This window comes from Zalophus californianus, chromosome 4, assembly GCF_009762305.2.
Source record: "Zalophus californianus isolate mZalCal1 chromosome 4, mZalCal1.pri.v2, whole genome shotgun sequence".
NCBI lineage: Eukaryota > Metazoa > Chordata > Mammalia > Carnivora > Otariidae > Zalophus > Zalophus californianus.
This window is the reverse complement of record NC_045598.1, coordinates 77,730,730-77,750,692: the sequence shown is the minus strand read 5'-3', so window position 1 is coordinate 77,750,692 and position 19,963 is coordinate 77,730,730. Positions and strand designations below refer to the sequence as shown.

The window sequence follows — 19,963 nt, the reverse complement described above, 5'->3', positions numbered from 1 at the left end:
CTTTTTATTCAAGACTTTTAGACCACTTTCCAGTTTTATGCTGTATTCATAGAAGGGGGCATGTTCGACCCAATTACATACCTCTATGCATGTATCCTATTCCTACTATAGGTAAAAAAAAGATGTTTAAATTTGCTAATGAAAATGTGTGTTTCTGATGATGATAATTTCATTGAAGAACTAGAGTTGAAACCTCAAACATGACAAAAAAGATGGGTCTGGTAGAGGACAGTAAGGTGAGATAATGAAATCACTTAAGGAAAATTAAAAATAAAAAGGTAAGAAAAGGAGTTAGACCCTAGAGAGGATGAGATACCCAGGAAAGAAGCCTCTTAGGGGTATTGACTAGGGAAGGATAAGCCTCAAAATAGTTGAGATTTTTAGGATGAAATCTGGGTAAGCAGCCAATTTAGAGACTATAGAATCAATCAGAAATGAGGGATTTGAATCTGGTACTCAGAATTAAAGGACCAAGTAAGTAACCTTAAGAGACAATGTTCCACTGGCCAAGGAACAAGACCTGTTAGAATTGTAAAGTCAGACTTGGATACAAAGCTGGGTCAGATGGGATATTTTTCTGATATTGTGCCAAATGCTATGCAAAGTACAGTGTAGTCTTACTCTCAAGGAATTTACAATCTGAAGGGGAAAAGTGGAACAGTTAATTTAACAAAGACTGTATGGTTGATACTGATAGTGAGTACTTAATAGTTCAGAGATGGGAGATAGCACAGCACATAATTTTGATTATTTTGGTTAAGAGTTGTACTGTCCTTGATGCTTAGGGACAAGCCAAAATGTGAGCTCCTTGATGGCAGAGATTGTTCCTTATTCAGCCTTATATTTCTTAGAGTCTTTCAAAAATCCTAACACAGTGCTATGAACTCATGGATTCAGTCAGTTCTCTTGGTATTCAAATTGTCCTGAAAAAATCCTAACACAGTGCTATGAACTCATGGATTCAGTCAGTTCTCTTGGTATTCAAATTGTCTTGAATCTGACCAGTGGAAACTCTTTCAAGTATTTATATCTTTTTTTTTTCTCTCTCTCTTGCTCTTCTTTTCTTTCCTTTCCTTGTCTTTTCTCTTCTTTCTTCAACTAGTATCTGTTTTTTTTTTTACAAACCCATTAGTCTTTGAGCACATCTGTGTTTTCTGGTACAAAGTGGCAAGGTTTTTTTTGTTTTTGAGTTTTTTTAAGATTTTATTTATTTATTTGAGAGAGACACAAAGATAGCGATAGCACAAGTGAGCAGGACCGGGGAGGAGAGGGAGAAGCAGGCTCCTTGCTGAGCAGGGAGCCTGATGTGAGACTTGATCCCAGGACCCTAGGATCATGACCCTCATGAGCCTAAGGCAGACGCTTAACTGACTGAGCCACCCAGGTGCCCCACTAAGTGGCAAGTTTTTAAATAGTACTTCACAGTAAACGAGAATAGCTAGATTTTCAAATGCATTGTAGTGAGACAATGTCTATTAGTACTAATCTATAAATTGCTTAATAAGTGGTTCCAACAAGTAGATTAGAAATGGAAGTCATAAAAAAACCACTTAAGGGAAACTGGATGTCAGGTACCACTTAGGTTTTGAGAAGTAAAGGCAGATGATAATAAGTGTTTCCTTTTTTTTTTTAATATTGATTGATTGATTTTAGGGAGACAGAGAGTGGAAGAGGGCAAATGAGGGGAGGGACAGAGGAAGAGGAAGAGAGAAAATCCTCAAGCAGACTCCTCGCTGAACGTGGAACCCGACTGAGGGCTCGATCCCAGGACCCTGAGATCATGACCTGAGCTGAAATCAAGAGTTGGCCACTTAACCAACTGAGCCACCTAAGTTCCCCAATAATAAGCATTTCTTAAAGGAACTAGAACTAACTATAACACCTATAGTGACAGGTTTTATAGTTGCTTATAGCAGTTCTTAAATAGATTTCATTGACTAAGGATAGGAGAGACTTATTCCATTAGCATTCCCATGAAAACACCATCTAATAACATATTCTTCGATCTTAGACATGAGAAAAATAAGATATAAATGCTTAAAACTATTTCAAGTGTGACTCGGTGGCTCAGTCAGTTAAGCCTCTGATTTTTTATTTCAGTTCAGGTCATGATCTCAGGGTTGTGAGATTGAACCCTGCATTGGGCTCAGCACTGGGCATGGATCCTACTTAAGCTTGTCTCTCTCCCCTGCAATGAATTACATGGTTAATGGTTGACTTAAACCACACACAAATAAACCATATAATTTAAAAAAAAAACTATTTCAGTAATATGTATAATACCAATAAGATTTTAACATGACTACAGAATTAGATGTACTTGTTAACATTTAAGTGAAACTAATAGGATATGCTTAAAGATTTCATTCAGCCTGATGTGAGCAACCAAATGAGCTACAGTTTTAAAGTCCAGTGAACTTAACTTGTATACTCAGGTTTCAAGACTTGTGTATTCATTTTTAAATTTTTTCATTTATTCAAAAGCTGATCATCCTGGGGCTCCTGGATGGCTCAGTCGGTTAAGCGTCTGACTCTTGATCTCAGCTCAGGTCTTGATCTCAGGGTCATGAGTTCAAGCCCTCTGCTGGGCTCCAGCTGGATGGGAGCCTACTTAAAAAAAAAAAAAAAAAAAAAAAAAAAAACTAATTATCCCTACTCTTCATGTAACTCTTACTTTCTCCTTTCATTATCATGCCAGTATTTCTAAACACATCCATAATAGGGAGAAGAGAGGAAAAATTATAGATATATGTGTAATTTATCAAATTCTTAATAACAGTTCCAGATTATTTTGTTTGTTTGTTTAATTTGATGTTTAGTTTTGTTTCTGAATTTTGTGTCTTTGTTCTCCAAAAAGAATTTACTACACATGGTTGAGAAACTATCAGTTTTGGAACACTGGGCTTAGAGTTAGGAGACCTGGATTCTAGGCCTAGTTCTACCACTGATTAACTGTGTGCCCTCAGGATGCCAATTTACTTCATATATTCATCAGTCTGAGCATTTGGACATCATTTAGCTCCCAAGCATGCCTCAGGCCTTGCCTCATTTACTGCATCCTAAAGCAGTAATGCTAAATAATCTTTAAAGTGCTTTCCATCTCCATCGTGTGCTAGGTATCTAAAAGTCATTGTCCCACTTGTGAAGGAATTCAGACTGGTACGGAGAACAGTCTGTATGGACAGTGCTGTGGTAGAACCACGTGGCACCATGGCCTAGAAATGTGTCCAAAAGTCTCTGGGTGTGGGGCTACCTAAACTATGTCGAAGGAGGAATAGAAGATAGCCAGGACGTGCAAGACTGTTGAATCACAGACCTGTACCTCTGAAACAAATAATACATTATATGTTAAAAAAAAGAAGATAGTAGGAGGGGAAAAATGAAGGGGGGGAAATCGGAGGGGGAGATGAACCATGAGAGACTATGGACTCTGAGAAACAAAGTGAGGGTTCTAGAGGGGAGGGGGGTGGGGGGATGGGTTAGCCTGGTGATGGGTATTAAAGAGGGCACGTATTGCATGGAGCACTGGGTGTTATAATGCAAACAATGAATCACGGAACACTACATCAAAAACTAATGATGTAATATATGGTGATTAACATAACAAAAAAAAGCCAGGAAAAGGAGAGTAGAAGAGTATTTAGGCAGAGAGGCCATCATATGCAAAGGTTTGGAGGCAAATAATGAGCTCAGGAGAGAGAGAAGGAGCAGCTATAAAAATAATAGGGAAATCAGTAGAGAGGGACACTTCTGAAACCAGAGACTTAGCCTGATCAGTTTGTCGTCTGTGGTTCTGAAAATAGCTTTCAGAGAGATTGATCTGATGGCTGAGGGTAAAGCTTTCTTAATCAAACGAGAGGAAATCCATAAAATAGAGTCTTTTTCCTTGATTATGTTTTGAATTATATTCTCTTTAAGACCTTGGCCCAAACAATGCATTTGAGAGCCAGTTTGAATCTTTTCAGTTTAATTTAGGTATTCTCTTCCTATTATTCAAGCTACCCAATACTTCACACTTGTTTTTTAGTGCTATATATTCTTAAATCTAAAAGTCCAGTTTCTTCAGCTATGCCAAGATTTTGAAATATAGCCAATCACTTTTAAAACCTTATTTTCTTTTGCAACAAGTAATTCAGTTTTAAAATGCTAGTTTTTAAAAGAAATAATAACACCATATTGACAGTTTTTCAAACTAGGAACGTTTGTAAATGTGTTTACAAACTTACTAAGTGTCAACTAAAGGAGAATTGATAAAAGATGAGCTAGCTCCCTCAGATTTACAAAAACTAAAAATTTTAAATTGTGGTTGGAAGTCTTTAGTGCAGTAAATCATGTGCTTTTCATGGACCCTATCTCACAGATGCAGTTGGACTTAAGATAATCAGATTTTCACTCCCCACGAATTGGACAGCTAAAATGTCATACCAATAATATGTGTCAAGACTTAGTGTTACTTTGCTGCCTGTCTGATTTAAGTTGTTGTGGTCAGTCTGAGGAACCTGTGATATGATAAGATAGCATTCATGAGGTCATGTGGTTTACAAGTGCCCAATCTTAACTAAGCAGCCTATGAGTACCCCAGAATGAGGAAGAGAGGGATACTAACCTTTTCTGTTTGAAAACTCATTTTGTGTTCAGTGACAAAATAGTGTAGGTCTGTGGCTATACATATATATTATGTATTTTTAAAATTATTTTTCCATCAGTAGTTAATTTTAGTTTCTGGAAAAAACTGAATGTTACAAATGCATTCATCTCCTTTTACTTCATACTTCTGTCTAAAGCATTAAACTTTTTACTGCAAATATTTTCTGCCTATTAAAATGAAGCTGGGGAAGGTAGCCACCACTTCATTTTTTCTGTTGAGGAAAAAATTGGGTGTTGAAGATTAACATTGTTGGTGAATTTTTTTAAATCAATTAAATTTTCTACATTTCCTAGATAGAAAATTATTTACTTTCAATGTGGCAATATCTCCATTGGAAACATACCCACAAAATATATGTATTTAAAACAGGTTTATTTGAGATATAATTCACATACAGTACAGTTCACCCATTTTAAGTGTACAATTCAGTAATTTTTAGTATATTCACAGAGTTGTGCAGCCATTACCACAATTTTAGAATGTTTTTATCACTCCAAAAACTAATACCACTCCCATTAGCAGTCATTCCTCATTTCCCCCATGCTCCCTTCCCCCAGCCCCAGGCAACCACTAATCTACTTTCTGGCTCTACAGATTTCCCGATTCTGGACATTTCATGTAAATGGAATTATACAATATATGGTCATCTGTAACTGGTTTCTTTATTAGCATAATGTTTTCAAGGTTCATTCATGTTGGAGCATGTATCAGTACTTCATTCCTTTTTATTACCCGATAATATTGTATCAAATGGGTATACCACATTCTCTTTATCTATTTATTGGTTGATGGACATTTGGGTTGTTTTCACCTCTTGGTTCTTATAGATAATGCTGATGTGAGCATTCAATGTACAAATTTCATTGTGACCATATGTTTTCATTTGTCTTGAATGTTACTAGTGGAATTGCTGGGTCATATTGTCACTCTGTTTAATTGTTTGAAGAACTGCCATACTGTTTTCCAAAGCAGCTGTACCATTTTACATTTCCACCAGCTGTGTATGAGGATTCCAATTTCTCCGCATGCTTGCCAATACTTGATATTATCTCTCCTTTTTGTTACAGCCATCCTAATAACTATGAATGTCATCTCATTTTGGTTTTGATTTGTGTTTTCCTGGTGTGGTGGCTAATGATATTGGGCATCTTGTCATATGCTTATTAGCCACCTATATCTTCTTTAGAGAAATATTTACTCAGATCCTTAGCCCATTTAGTAATTGGGTTGTCTTTTTATAATTGAGTTGTAAGAGTTCTTTATATATTTTAGATATAAGTCCCTTATCAGATAAATGATTAAAATTTGGGTAATAAGATAGACTGAGAAAACCTATGATCTTAGCTTAGAGAAGAATGATTCCTCTTAATGGTTCAATCCAGATAGAAAAGAAGTACTTTGTTTTGATGAGGATGTTTTACTAAACATTTGAATTTTTTCAGTGCTTCAGCTGAAGGTTAAATCAAATGAAATGTACTTTGATGTAGCTTTAAAAGTTCAGAGTGAAACAAGTGTGAAGTGATTTATTTCCTGTAATTGGTCATAAATTTACATAGAAGCTCATATATTCCTAACCTCATCACCACTGACATTATAGTACCTTCTAAATAATGTTAATGGTTTCAATTTTATCAAGATGTGTCAGCTGCCAGGAAGAGTACCATGCAGTTTCATTTTGTTTGCTGTAGTATACTGGATAAATCTAAGTATACACTATAGAAAGACTTAAGAGTTCTTTGTAAAGGACTTAACTCTTCCCCCTCTCTCCTTCTCTGGTAACAAATGCACAGTATAAATTTCTTCAGTGCCAGACTTTCCTTTCCACCTTTTTCACTTATTATTATGGGTACATATATTTTCTTTGCTTTTAAAAGCATGAGTTTTAACTACTGCATTTTATACATTTAACACAGAATCTGTATGTTTTTTAAATTTTAAGTGCTTTATCTGGTTTTTAAAAAATAATTTACTTAGCTTTAAGCCAGAACCACTTTCAACATTGCCTATTTTGTATTATTTCAAAAAAATTCTTGAGTTTTTCAACTTAATCTACTTTTAAGTACTCTAGGTCTGAATTTATGCTCCTGTCTATGTAATACAGTGATCAAAAAGTCATGACCTCCAATTGATTGCTTTTATTGGTTTCCTGTTCTGATTCACTGGAAATCTTTTGGTGTGGGTGCTTATGGCTAGTTTTAATCTTTGTCATGTGTCCAATTCATTTTTGAAAGAAGCTGATAATTGAGAATTAATCTAGCACATCATTTCCCTTTTGCATTTTGAAAACTGAGAACACTATTAAAACTATTATGTAAGGATTTCAACAAAATTACCGATTATACTTTGGAGAAAGAAAGCAAAGCCTCTAGAACTTAGAAATACAAATCTTTATGATTACTGAACTTTATGTCCATCTTCTCATATAAAGTATAGTTATTTAAAATTTTATCTTATACATCACTTACAGAAATGTTACATTTAGCATTAACAGCGATAGTTCAGTGTTTTACAAAGATTGATTATATAAACCCAAGTGTACAAATAGGAGCTTTTATAATCTGATATGACTCAGTCTTGGAAACTTAACTGCATCTGTTTTGCAGTTCGCTTGGTATCACATGACTCACTTAAATGGTTTAAACCCTGTCTGGTAGTGATCAAAGTTCATTTGGTTAGGGGTTTTTTTGGTGTGTGGATGACTTTTTTCCACTTTGTTGTGGACTGATTGTCTTTCAGAATATTCAGTGCAGCCCTTCTTATTCTTTTGAATCTCAGAAAGTGGTAGTTGTCTGTACAATTCAGCCTCCAGTCACACACGGGGGAAATTTTTTTTAACTTGAAATAACTTGAAATAAATAATATACACGGAAGCACTTTTAACTGTAAAACCTCATATATATGAGTTTATTATTAATTTTATTACCCTACACATTAAAATTGAGGAAGGATAACCTGTTGTGTCTCTTTAAAATCAACTGCAAAAATCAACCCAAACCTTTTCAAGTTACCAGTGTTCTAAAATTACTAGAAGAAAGCAAACACATAGAGAACATGTGTACTCTGTCCACATGGACACCAGCCCAGGTGATCAAATTTCTCAGCACAGATTTCTCTATTATTTATTAGGAAGTTATATTTAAAGGCTACAAATCTCTAAAGCTATAACATTTCTCTGTTTTACAAAAGAAACTTCTATCTTAACCTCTAGAGGTTTAGCTAATGAAGTAGACTAATGAGAAATTTTTTAAATACTTGTGTATCTTTAATGATTATGAAGTCCTTTGGGCCTTCAGAATCTTCATTCCTGCAGGTGTTTCTCCCTGCTTTCAAATTTTACTGATAATCTTTATGTGAAATAGCTGTAATAAGTTTTAATACTCGTTTTTAGTGTTAGAATTTTTACTATCATGCAGTTAGAAACTCTGCTATTTCCTGTCAAAACCTACGTTCATCAGACTATGAACATGACAGTTTCCTGTTTTCTTATTAGCTATACCGCCTCTTGTGCTGTCTTCTTTATATGTTGTATAATATCTTAACACTTTCTTTTTCTAATTACTAAATACTTTCTTTGGGTCAGTATTGTTGAATACATGCAGAGAAATCTTAAAATCCAATCTCTTTGAAGCTAGTGAGAGGTTAAGATTTTGTTAGCTTTTTAAGCTGTAATGAGTATGTCAGAATATCTTAAGTATTATTTAAACAAATTCTATGTTTTTATCTCTTTACTCTGTCTCTTCATGCCTAACATGATGAAGCAGTCCATATCAGGTAAGAAACAGTCCATTCCTGGGGTCTTGTATATTAGCACTCCCCTCTGTCGTCTTCTTATTCTTATTCAAAAAGGATGAGATGAATAATTAGTACTGGAGGGCTTTCTCAGGAATCCTGTTATCTTTTCAGTGTAGTTCATCCATATTTCCTATGTGCCCACTCTTGTCGAGTCAGAATGCTGAGTTCTAGGATACAAAAATGATTAAGAAATAGTCTACATCTCTAGAGGCTGACAGAAGTGGTAGAGTATAGCACGGCAGCCGTCCAGGCAGTGCTGATTTTAAGTATTCGTTGAAACTTGGAAAAAACTTATCCATAAATAATATACTCAAATATATATGTATGCCAATCAATACAGTATTGTTTATGAAAATATTTATGCCTACTGATGTATTAAATATGCTATAAAATTATTAAAATGCTAATATTTTAACTACTAATATCAAAATAATACCAGAAAATAAAAAAGAAATACTTTTAAAATGTAAAGGAAGCAGTTTTTATTTTTTTGTTTTTTGTCATTGGATTATTTGGGGTTTTATTATGGTGAGTGTAACTGCTTATCAAAATGGTCAGCTACAAATGAACTTGGAAATGTTTTTGAGAGATTTTATTGATGACCTTATTTTTTTAATGTGCATGTTTTTTATTAGGGATATTTTCAAATGTTCACAAATGCAAGGCAAGTAAGTTTAATGAACTTTGTGTTATCTATCACTGAACTCCAAATTTTTCTCCTTTTTTTACTTGTTTTTAAATTATTTTTTTAAACTAAGTGGAATCATACAGAATATACTCTTTAATATCAGGCTACTTATGGGCGCCTGGGTGGCACAGTTGGTTAAGCGACTGGCTCTTGGCTTTGGCTGGGTCCTGATCTCAGGGTCTTAAGATTGAGCCCTACATCGGGCTCAGCACAGAGGCTGAGTTTCTCTCTCCCTCTTTCCTCCCCATCCTATAAAATAAATAAATAAATCTTTAAAAAAATAGTTTTTCTATCAAGGGCTGTAAAGCTAGAACTGTACTCCTGAAGTTAGACATGTTATCCTTTAAAAGGTATAGTCTGTCACCTGAATATGAAGCTGATCCTCAGAATAAAGTTTGAATTTGAAGGTTGACATTTGATAGGAGGAGGAGGAGAGAAGGCTCTGACTCTGTTTTATAAACACATGTTCTCTCACTAAACTGAGATGTTGAGATGTCTAAAACTGGATGGTGTTCCTCAGTGATGAATCCTCTGAAACACTTACCCCATGGGAACTAGATTTGAAACTAGATGGTGAAGGTGTCATATCTTAAAATATTTATTAGCCTTCTAGTTCTTTGTATTTTCATTTTTCCCCCCAAGTTAGTTATGTGTCCACATTAGGCACAAAATTCATTGTATTTTTAAAATATGACAGTGATAATGGCAGGGATAAATTAATAAGAACATCTTAAGTTCAAATTTATTTATCCTTACCAAATTTTCTTAACATGATCCTGATATAGTAAATCCCTAAATATGATCCATTTAGAGCAGTGTCTCTCAGAATGTGATCTATGGATCATCCTATTCAGAACTACCTGGAGGGGTGCCTGGGTGGCTCAGTTGGTTAAGCCTCTCCCTTCAGCTCAGGTCATGATCCCAGGGTCCTGGGATCAAGCCCCTCATTGGACTCCTTGCTCAGTGGGGAGCCAGCTTCTCCCTCTCCCTCTGATTGTAGCTCCCCCTGCTTGTGCTTTTGCTCTGTCAAATGAACGAATAAAATCTTAAAAAAAAAAAAAAAAAAACTACCTGGAGTACTTGTTTAAAATACAGATTCCTGAGTCCTGCCTGCTGAATCCAGGTGTCTGAGAGGAGGGCCCAAAAATCTAAAAATTTTTAAAATAAAGGCCAGGTGGTTCTTATATGTAACACAATTTATTAATTATTCTAGAGAATTAGGAAGTCAAAGGGTGCTGTTAAACATCATCAACATTCTCCTAAAAGTAAGGACTCCAGAATTAGATTGTGTATTATATTTTTCTAAGACCTCTTCTAGTACAATAGGCTAACGTTATTTAAAAACTATATTTTGAGAGAGAGAAACCAAGAAATAGACTCTTAAACTATAGAGAACAAACTGATGGTTAACAGAGGGGAGGTGAGCAAGAGCATGGGTGAAATAGGTGATGGGGATTAAGGAGGGCACTTGTGATTGAGCACTGGGTGAGGTATGGAAGTGCTGAATCACCATATTGTATACCTGAAACTAATATAATTACTATATTTTATACTGGGATCAAAAGAAAATCTCAACCATCCCAGCAGTAATCAAAGAAACCAAGTGACAATAATAGTGCATATTATAATGAAGAAAAATATGTAATGGTCGTGCTGGCCAAGGCTGGTTATAATAGGCATGCTCAATTATTCCTGGTGGCAGAATAAAAGCTATTGAAAATAAATGTGATCGTATTTATTAAGAGAAAAAAACATAAAAATCCTTTTTCATTTGCTTCCAAATAGCTAGGTGATGACAACACAGGAATCCACTAAATTATCCCCTGTATTTAAAATGTTTTTTAAGGTAATTACAATTTTCTTAATGTATGTTGGAAATTTTTTCCCAGAATTTTGAAGGCCTTGCTCTACTCTCTTTAGAGTTGAGAAGTCTAATATCATTGTGATTCTTTTTTTTTTTAAAGATTTTATTTATTTATTTGAGATAGAGCCAGAGAGCACACAAGCAGGGCAGGGGGCAGAGGGAGAGGGAGAAGCAGGCCCCCCGCTGACAGGGAGCCAGGACCCTGAGATCATGACCTGAGCCGAAGACAGAGGCTTAATGGACTGAGCCACTCAGGTGCCCCTATCATTGTGATTCTTAATCTTTTATATACAACATGTTTTTGTTTTTGGCTGGATGCTTTATCTTTTCTTGTTCCCAGTGTCCTGAAATTTCATTGTGAGGTACCATCATATAAGTCTACTTTTATCCATCGTGATGGATACTTGATAGGCTTTTTCAGTCTCAAAGCTCCTGTCTTTCAGGTCAGAGAAATTTATGTCTAAAACCTCTTTTAGAGTATTCTGGTTTTTTTGTTTTTGTTTTTGTTTTTACACATGGATGCAGTTTCTTCAGAGGAAATAAATGATTTTTAAAGAGTTTTCTTTTCACCAGTAGTCTGTTTCCTCCTAGTTGCCTTTTTTTTTCCCCCTAGCATCTCTTAGGCGCTTTTTTCAAATATTTGACTCCCTGCTCAAACTTTAGGCATGGAGAACTTTAAAAGCTGGCAGGAAGTTCTGAATGCCTATATAGGGTTTGTTGATTATGATCTAGCTGAGACCCTTCTTTGGGGAAATCCCAATATTCACCAGAGAAGAGTCCCTTTTCTTCAAATTCCAAAGAATCCTGGCCCCTCTGTTTCCTTGGTGAATCTCAAAAGTACTTCCATTCACATTCAGTGACTTTAAAACCTATGCCTAATTTCACCTAGAAAAATAATACTTTTTAAATCTTTTCATGATATGGGTGTGTTACTGGCATTTCACAAAGTTTAGTTGTTTTGTTGTTGCTTCATAAAGATGTCCCAACAGTCTTTAACCAAAAATTAGAAAAGACAGGGGGCTGCAGAAGGGTATGCTAAAGTATATATATGTACTTTTCAAGAAAGAGAGTCAGTAGCTTTTGTCAGATTCCTGATCCTATGTTTGATTCAAAGAAGATACCAAACAAAGCCAAGATACCAAACAGACAAAACGTTGCCTAAGTAGTGGTCCTTACCCTGGGATGTGCATCAAAATTTTTCAGGTCTTTTGAACATATGCATTCCTGGGTCCTACCCTATACCAGGAGAAAGTTTCAAGAAAACGCATTTAAACAGACTGCTCCTTGTTTCACCCACCAGGTAGTGGATTTGGCTGCGAACAGCTTAGCTGTACTACTGAAAGATTGCATCCATTTCTGTATACCAGGCACACACAGGCAGTTGTTCTTTGTTCAGAAGCACTTTTATTGTGAATAAGAATTACCATTTCAGGTAAATCAACTCCTTTCTGACTCAGCCTCATTTGATTTGAACAGAATATCTACCACAGTGATTTCTCAAACTGAGCTATCACAGTCTCCTGAGATGCTTGTAAGATTGTTTCACTCTCGGGGCGCCTGGCTGGCTCAGTCAGTGCAGCCTGTGACTCTTGATCTCAGGGTTGTGAGTTCGAGCCCCACGCTAAGTGTGGAGATTATTTAAACAAATAATAAACTTTTTTAAAAAGTGTTTCACTCTCCGGATTTTGATTCCTTAGATCTGGGTATGGATTCTGCATTTTTAATAATCATCTTTGGTTATCCTGATGGAGATGATCAGTGGACCATATTTTGAGATATGCTAATCTAAGTGTGCTACCAATAATAATATCTGTGGAAGTGGGGATGTAGGGTTGAGAAAATTGTTTTTTGTTGTTGTTTAAATATAATTAGCTCCTAAAAGTCTAGTAATAGGATCAGCAGTACAGCTCTTAGATCCAGACACCCAAGACTGCACGTTAGAGGGCCCAGCTCTGGCCTTCCTCTAGCCAAACCTCTCTTCACAGGACATCCTCACCTGAAGTTCAGCCTGTTCTAGAGCACATTATGGGTACTCAGTACCCTGGAGTTCCTTGTGCAAATGTCCCCTTTCGGGGCATATACAGGCCTCCTTCCTCTCAGAACCAGTGAGTACACTCCTAGGTCTAAGAGATGATAAAGGGATAGCTTCAGTTTTACCAGAGAATCCCTTGCCTTCACCTTTTTCTTCTCCAAAATTCCTTTATGCTATTGCTGTTCTTTATTAGCAGTTCTCAAATAAAGAAGCTTTAGTTGCATGCCTTTTGACTTTGAGGAAATGACCGCTCCACCTAGAGTTAGTTTTATATAATATTTGAGGTGACTTATTACATCTGATAAGAGGCTGCAGTTTTTTAGTTGCAATAAAATCTGTTAGAGCTACAGCTTTCCAAACAATTGGGAAGTTGTGGTTCCCCTGCCGTACTCCTTTGGTAACAGCCAGGGAAAAGGAAGACACGTGTTCCAGATTATTTCTTCAAAAGGGTCTGGGAAGAAAAGAAAGGAAGAGATTAACTGACTTAATCTAACACTTGGAGCTCCAAGTCGTGTGTTGCAATGTGGTGATGGGATGTTGCATCAGCACGTGGCCGTTGTAGTAATGCAGTGGGTATGACAGCTCTGAGAGGTCCTTGTGGCGCTCTGTGCCCTTTCCCTAAAACTTCAACTCCCAGGTTAGATCCTTCTGCCCTGCCAAGGGAGTTGGTATTACTTAAAGTACATTGTACCCCACTGTAATTTTATTCTCTTGGCCCAGGGCACAGGGATTTCTTTAGGGTTGAAGGTCTGAGGCAGACATCACTCTCCGGAGTCTCAGTGTCCTTCTTGTTTCCCGTTGTTCACACCCCAGCAGGGAAGTGCTGACGTTTCTTCACTTCTTCCCGGAAGTCTGTCAGGAGAGCTGGCAGGTGTATGGCCAGGCTGTAGTGTCTTTACTCTCAGAACCGTTAGTTTTGAAAGTGTGTGTAATATTTCCTGAATATTTCACATAGACTTTATCTTAAGATTTGAAAGATAGTGAGTGACCAGGAATTTGTCCCTGAGAAACAAAGTTGAAGGTTAATAGTGGCATGGGACCTAGTTCAGCCAAATTCTTGCAAGTCAAGGGAGATTTTGGGAATTAGTTTTTTTCACTTATTGTTTTGGTTGTTTTGTTTTTAGCTCTTCTGCTCTATTGTAGGAGAAATTTCATGGTGTGTGGGAGAAATTAAACAAGCGACCTTATCAAAATTAAATTTCCTATTTAAACCTAAGCTCTTGAGGACGACAGGGCTGACGTCTCAATCGTATGGTAGTTATATGGTAGTAGAAGTGGTAATATCCATGGCGGCGGGTTTGGGAGTTTAAGGTAACTTAGGCAAAGAAGTGGGAGATGATAGAAGTCACCTTTAATCCTGAAAAAGCTGGTTTTGGAGAATGTGGTTTAGATTTGTGACAACAATGGGTTTTTCATTGCTGAACTCTAGAATTAGTCAGACTTGCCCACCTAGTAACAGGTAGCATATGATGCCCACATGAAGGTCTGGCCACGTGAAGCTCCTGGGATAGCCAGAAGCTGGTTCTGAAAGGTGGAAAGAAAAGAGAAATAGCTGGGCAATACATGCCATTCCTCTCCCCTATTCCCTAATAAGCGAAGTTGCTCGTTCTCCCTGGGGAGGAGTAGGGGAGAGAAGGCAAAACTATATACTACTCATTCCTCCCATGCAGAGAGAAATCTCATTAGTAGGAAGATGCATTCCTGCCCAGAGTGACTGATGGTGGTTTGGTGGTCTTTGGAATATTATAATAGGATGGAGACTCCTAGCAAGTTTTCAGTATTTGTAACTGATTTTCATTATTATGGGGACATGCTCTTGAGGCAGTGTGTGTGATAGTTCACAGTATGGTCTTAAAGTCCACATCTTCTAGAGATGCATGCTGAAATATTTATGTAAAACTGATAGAATGTCTGGGATTTACCTCAAAGTAATCCAGGGGCAGGAGAGGTATAATGTAACAGGATTGTCCATGATGTTAGTTGTTGAAATTAGGTGATGGGTGCATGGAGTTCGTTATATTATCTATAATATAATGAAGGTTCAATTTGAATCTAAATTTTGCTATTAGCTATGTGTCCACAGCAAGTACCTCTACCTGAGTTCCCATTTCCTCATTTCTAATGAGGATGATAAAATCTACCACATAGGACTCTTGTGATAATTCAATTAAAATAACAAGTTACGTGCCTATTACATAACACATAGGAGGCACATAAAAATTGGTAGTTACTATTTTATCTACAAATGGCAAAAAAAAAAAAAGGCAAGGTATCTTCTTTCTTAAACATGAAACATTTGCTTTCTTGGTGTGTGTGTTTCCCCTAGTTGAGTATATTAACTTGGATTTTGTTTTGACAGCTCAGGTGCCTAAAAGGCCAGAGGGTCTTCTCAGGCCAGCCTCCTTTTGATGGAATCCACATTGTCAACCATTTAATAGGAGATGATGAATCATTCCATTCCTCTGATGAAGATTTTATGGATAATTCCATACAGGAAAGTGGCGTTGGTTTTCCTTTGCACAAAAAATCTGGCCCGATGTCTTTGGACCCCACCGTGGCAGATGGTAGTGAAAGTGAAACAGAAGACGGTGTGTTGGAGACAAGAGACAGCAACCAAATGGCTCGAAAGGAGCAGCCCCCAAGAAGAGAGTCGTACTCAACCACTGTCTGACCATCACTGTGACCTAGACTGTGGGGTTTTTTAAGGGATCAGTTATCATATGATTAAGGGTTTTTGGAACATACCTGTTTCATATGTACATACGTATATACATATACATATATATATATATATATATATATATTTTACAGTCTTATCTGCCTTTTTATCTTTGCCAGATCTTCACCACTGACTTAACCATTGCCATAAAGTAGACAGGAATATGGTTAATGGGAAAAATAAGGTTCTAACAGTATTACTGAATATTAATGTTTCTTGTTTAGAAAATGCAATTTATATGTGGGAAGCCTTTTGAAGTTCAGGACTATGAAAAATTGAATTTTCTTCAGACAAAACTGCTCTAGTGCAATATTTCATGCTCATTCAACAAATTGCATATTTATTGGTTTGTTTTCAGGGCAGCTGTCTACAAACATTTGACCAAGATATACATCTAATTTATCTTGTGTTTTTGTGTTGGGGGAGTGTTTCTGGTTCTTTGTTTTTTGTTTTTTTGTTTTTTATTTTTCAGTTAAAATTACTACTTTAGCAGTGGGCCACTGAAAGCTCCCAAATACAATGCCTTTTTTCCCCCCATATAATTTTACAAACACAAATGAATGGTCATCTATCTTGAGAGTTTTAAGTTTTGTTTTAATTTCTAATTTTTACGTGCATATGATGCTTCCATGTGTTGCCTACTGGTCAGAGTAGTAGGTTAACTACAAATAAATGGGGTTTTTGTACATATTTATAAATTTACATCACCCACCTTGAAAATCATTTTATATGGAGAATGTACATGTTGCAAAATGACTGCCTTCAGTATTCTAACAGGACTTCTGTAAATACTAGGTTAAAAGAAAATTGAAAAGAAAACCAAACTAATATTTTAATAGCTTTAGTATTTTGCTTAGCATTTAACACTAGCAGATTCATAAGTGAACTAATGCTTGTTCAGAAACACTACTGGTGACATATTTTGCTTCATGTGTATATAACAATAAATTTTTCATTATTAAAGAGGTTATAGCACGTATTACTTAGTGCTAATATCTACTTAATATAATTTAAGCAATGGACTGAGGTCCAAGATACACAAAAATCATATCTGCAAATAATCTATGAACATTATCTTCAGATTCTCTAGTTAATCCATAGATAAAGCCATAAGAATTCTTTCCTACCAGTTCTTCCTTTTTATCATCTAGACTTTTTTCCCTGTCTTTGATAAATTGGTGGAAACACCAAATTACACTCAGAGTACGTAAAGATAACAAGAGTGTGTTGACTGGATGCTTTCCACTTCTGTTTTCATCAGCAGCCTATGGGGGCGGGGGGAAGCCTTCAAGGATAAGAGGAAAGTAGAATTCAGTATATATGGAGGTACAATTTTGCACAACATGTTGCATGCAGAAAAAAAACTTTACATGACAGAATGGAGTAGAAGAGAGAAAATCGTTTTGTGTCTAAAGCCAGAAGTTAAACTTTATGGTACATGATAGACTAGGCTTTTCTAGCAAGCCCTTTGTAGCTATTTGCTTGAGAAACAAGATTGAAAATAGGCCTGTTGTGTCCATATCACCAGGTTAAATTCTAGTGGTTAAGTAATTTACCTGTGGTTACAAGTTAGTAAGTAGCAGAGCCAAAGTTCTAATCAAGATCTCTCTGACACCAAGCTGAAAAGGTTCAGCTAATGAATTTCTCCATTCTCTGCTCTTCTGACAATTAATGTGATTTAAATGTGTTTCCTGAATATATATAGATCTGTATCTGTGTATAGATGTATCAACACTCAAACTCTGCACAGCTCTACTAGAATCGTCTGGTGCTTTTAGGATTCTCTTTTGGGGTTCATTACTGTCAGCCTAGAAGCTGTTGATGCCCAAGTAAAATGAGATGAGTCATGACCACATGATTGCTTTCACCCCAATAGTTTTATGTAATCTATTGATCTAGACCAAGGGTCAGCAACTACAGGCCATAAGGCTCTTCCAGCCAGCTTCTTGTTTTTACATGACCCAAAAGCTAAGAGTGGTTTTTAATTTTTAAATAGTTGGGGGAAAAATCAAAGAATAATATTTTGTGTCACATGAAAATCCTCTGAAATTCAGTATTGATAAAACTATGTTATCGGAGCTTACCCATGCTTATCCATTTACGTATTGTCTGCGGCTGCTTTCGTGTACATGGCAGAGTTGAGTAGAGACAACAGAGACCGTAGTGCACAAACAGCCCAGAGTATCTACTGTCTGGCACTTTAGAGAAAAAGTTTGCAGACCCTCTAAAATGTAGGCTTGCGTCTTAAGTTTGTCTCAGTAGAAGATCAGATGATTTGCTTTTGCTGTTGAACTAATGGTTTGGAAGACTAAATTTCCTAGTGGATCTTAAACTCACCACTATTCAAGTGGAAAATATTCCAGCTGTTTGATGCCAAAGACAAATTTGGAAGGACATCTCTACCTTTGGAAATGGAGACAGAAAGGGAAGAATTCCAGAATCCCGGCACCGCTCTTTAAAGCAGGCATGTTGACCTTTAAGGTATGCTTCAATGAGCCGATGTTATAATTTGACTTTAAAATAAGAACATCTTTCTAGAATCATGTTTGAATTCTAAATATGAAGGATATTCTTAGAGAATTTCCTAACTACTGTTTTCTGGTTAGGAATCGAGTGTTAAAAGAATCATGGTAAGTAAACCTTAATCCACTGATATTCTTGTATTTTGGACAATGGAAAAACTAGAAACAACAATCATCTCATTCAAGAACTTTGATTCAAATGCTCCTTAGAAGGGTTTAGAATCTTCCTGGTTTTTAGAATGCAACCAGGATGCTATGCCCTTCATATTAAGACTTTCAAGGTATTGGAACATGTTCTCTTGATAGACTTTATTTAATCCCTGACACAATCACTTTGTGTCATTTAAATGTTACTCAGTTTAACACTTAGAGCTGGAGAATATTCAGGGAGGAATAAGTGAATAAAATAAACTCACACGCACACACAAAAGTACTCTCTTAGGATAGTTACCTTCCTGGTGTTATTGCCATCTAGGTTGAAACGCTAAAAGTAGAAGCTACAGGTGATCTGAATAAAATGGAAATCGCACTGAGGTGATGAAACAGAACTTTTAGATCAAGCCAATATTTCAACAGCCTTTTAAGAATCAATGGTAAATTTTTTTCTTCCTGAAAAAAGCAGTCAAAGATATATGTTACACAATTTCTACCCTTTCTATTGATAGATATTAGGTACTCAATGTTTGATGACTAATTGAGACGTTAAGTCTCAACTGGCAAGCTAGTTTGGAAGAAAAAAAAAACAAAACAGCTCTGAGCATGATGCAGCTTGTTACTCTCCAGATAGTGCCTTTGAAAACAAGGTCTAGACCTTTTTAAGTATTTTATTTCTAACATCATAAGAAATGAATTGGTTCCATATTCTTATTTATCTTTTACATAATACACTATCATTTTCAGATTTAAAGTAAAATAAATATATGAATTGTGTTTCGGTAAAGCCCTTTCATGGCCAGCTTAATGATTGTGTAGTACCGGACGTCGACAGCTAATGTTTTATGAAATCAAGGATTTACTTTATTAAAACAGTGTGCTTTAGCCTGAAAGTTACTGCTGCTCCATCATTAACAAAACAGTAAGTTTTTTAAAATGAATTGATTTTAATTTAATGCATTCTCCTGAAATGAAAATTCCTGGTTAAAAGTGGAGTGAATGCTATTTATAATCCAACTTTTTACATCACATCCATTGATCTACCTATCCTCTCTTTACACTCCAAAGAGAAGATGATGGAATAATACATTAGATATACTATAGAGATGCAAAATTATAATGTTTTTCATTTTACTGTTGGAATTTCTTATTGTAACATTGTATGATAACCTGAAATGTTTACTTGTGCCTTTCCTTTAAAAAATTATTAAAGTTTTTCATTTTATAAGAATTTCTGTTTCCTTAAACTATTCAACTTAAAAGGGGAGAGGCATCAATACACTATTAACAATGCTTGGCTTGGGGCACCTGGGTGGCTCAGTCGTTAAGCGTCTGCCTTTGGCCCAGGTCATGATCCCAGGGTCCTGGGATCGAGCCCCACATCGGGCTCCCTGCTCTGCGGGAAGCCCGCTTCTCCCTCTCCCACTCCCCCTGTGCGTGTTCCCTCTCTCGCTGTGTCTCTCTCTGTCAAATAAATAAAATCTTAAAAAAAAAAAAAAAAGCAATGCGTGGCTTAACATCACCTATTCATGAGTGAGGTTTGTG

At 36.3% G+C, this 19,963-nt stretch overlaps 1 protein-coding gene across 10 annotated transcripts in view; it reads left to right on the top strand.

The window, feature by feature from the left end:
* The window catches only part of EVI5 (ecotropic viral integration site 5), a 197,574-nt gene extending 177,931 nt beyond the window's left edge, over positions 1-19,643 (top strand). For 3 of the 10 annotated variants that reach the window (XM_027611578.2, XM_027611587.2, XM_027611549.2), the window contains one exon: positions 15,384-19,643. In XM_027611578.2, coding sequence (XP_027467379.1) covers positions 15,384-15,695 — 312 coding nt within the window. In that variant the 3' untranslated portion in view covers positions 15,696-19,643. Of the gene's footprint in view, positions 1-8,406; positions 8,420-15,383 lie in introns of all 10 variants that reach the window. The other 7 variants (XM_027611594.1, XM_027611558.1, XM_027611569.1 and 4 more) reach the window with 5 other exon arrangements.
* Positions 19,644-19,963: the final 320 nt, after the last annotated feature.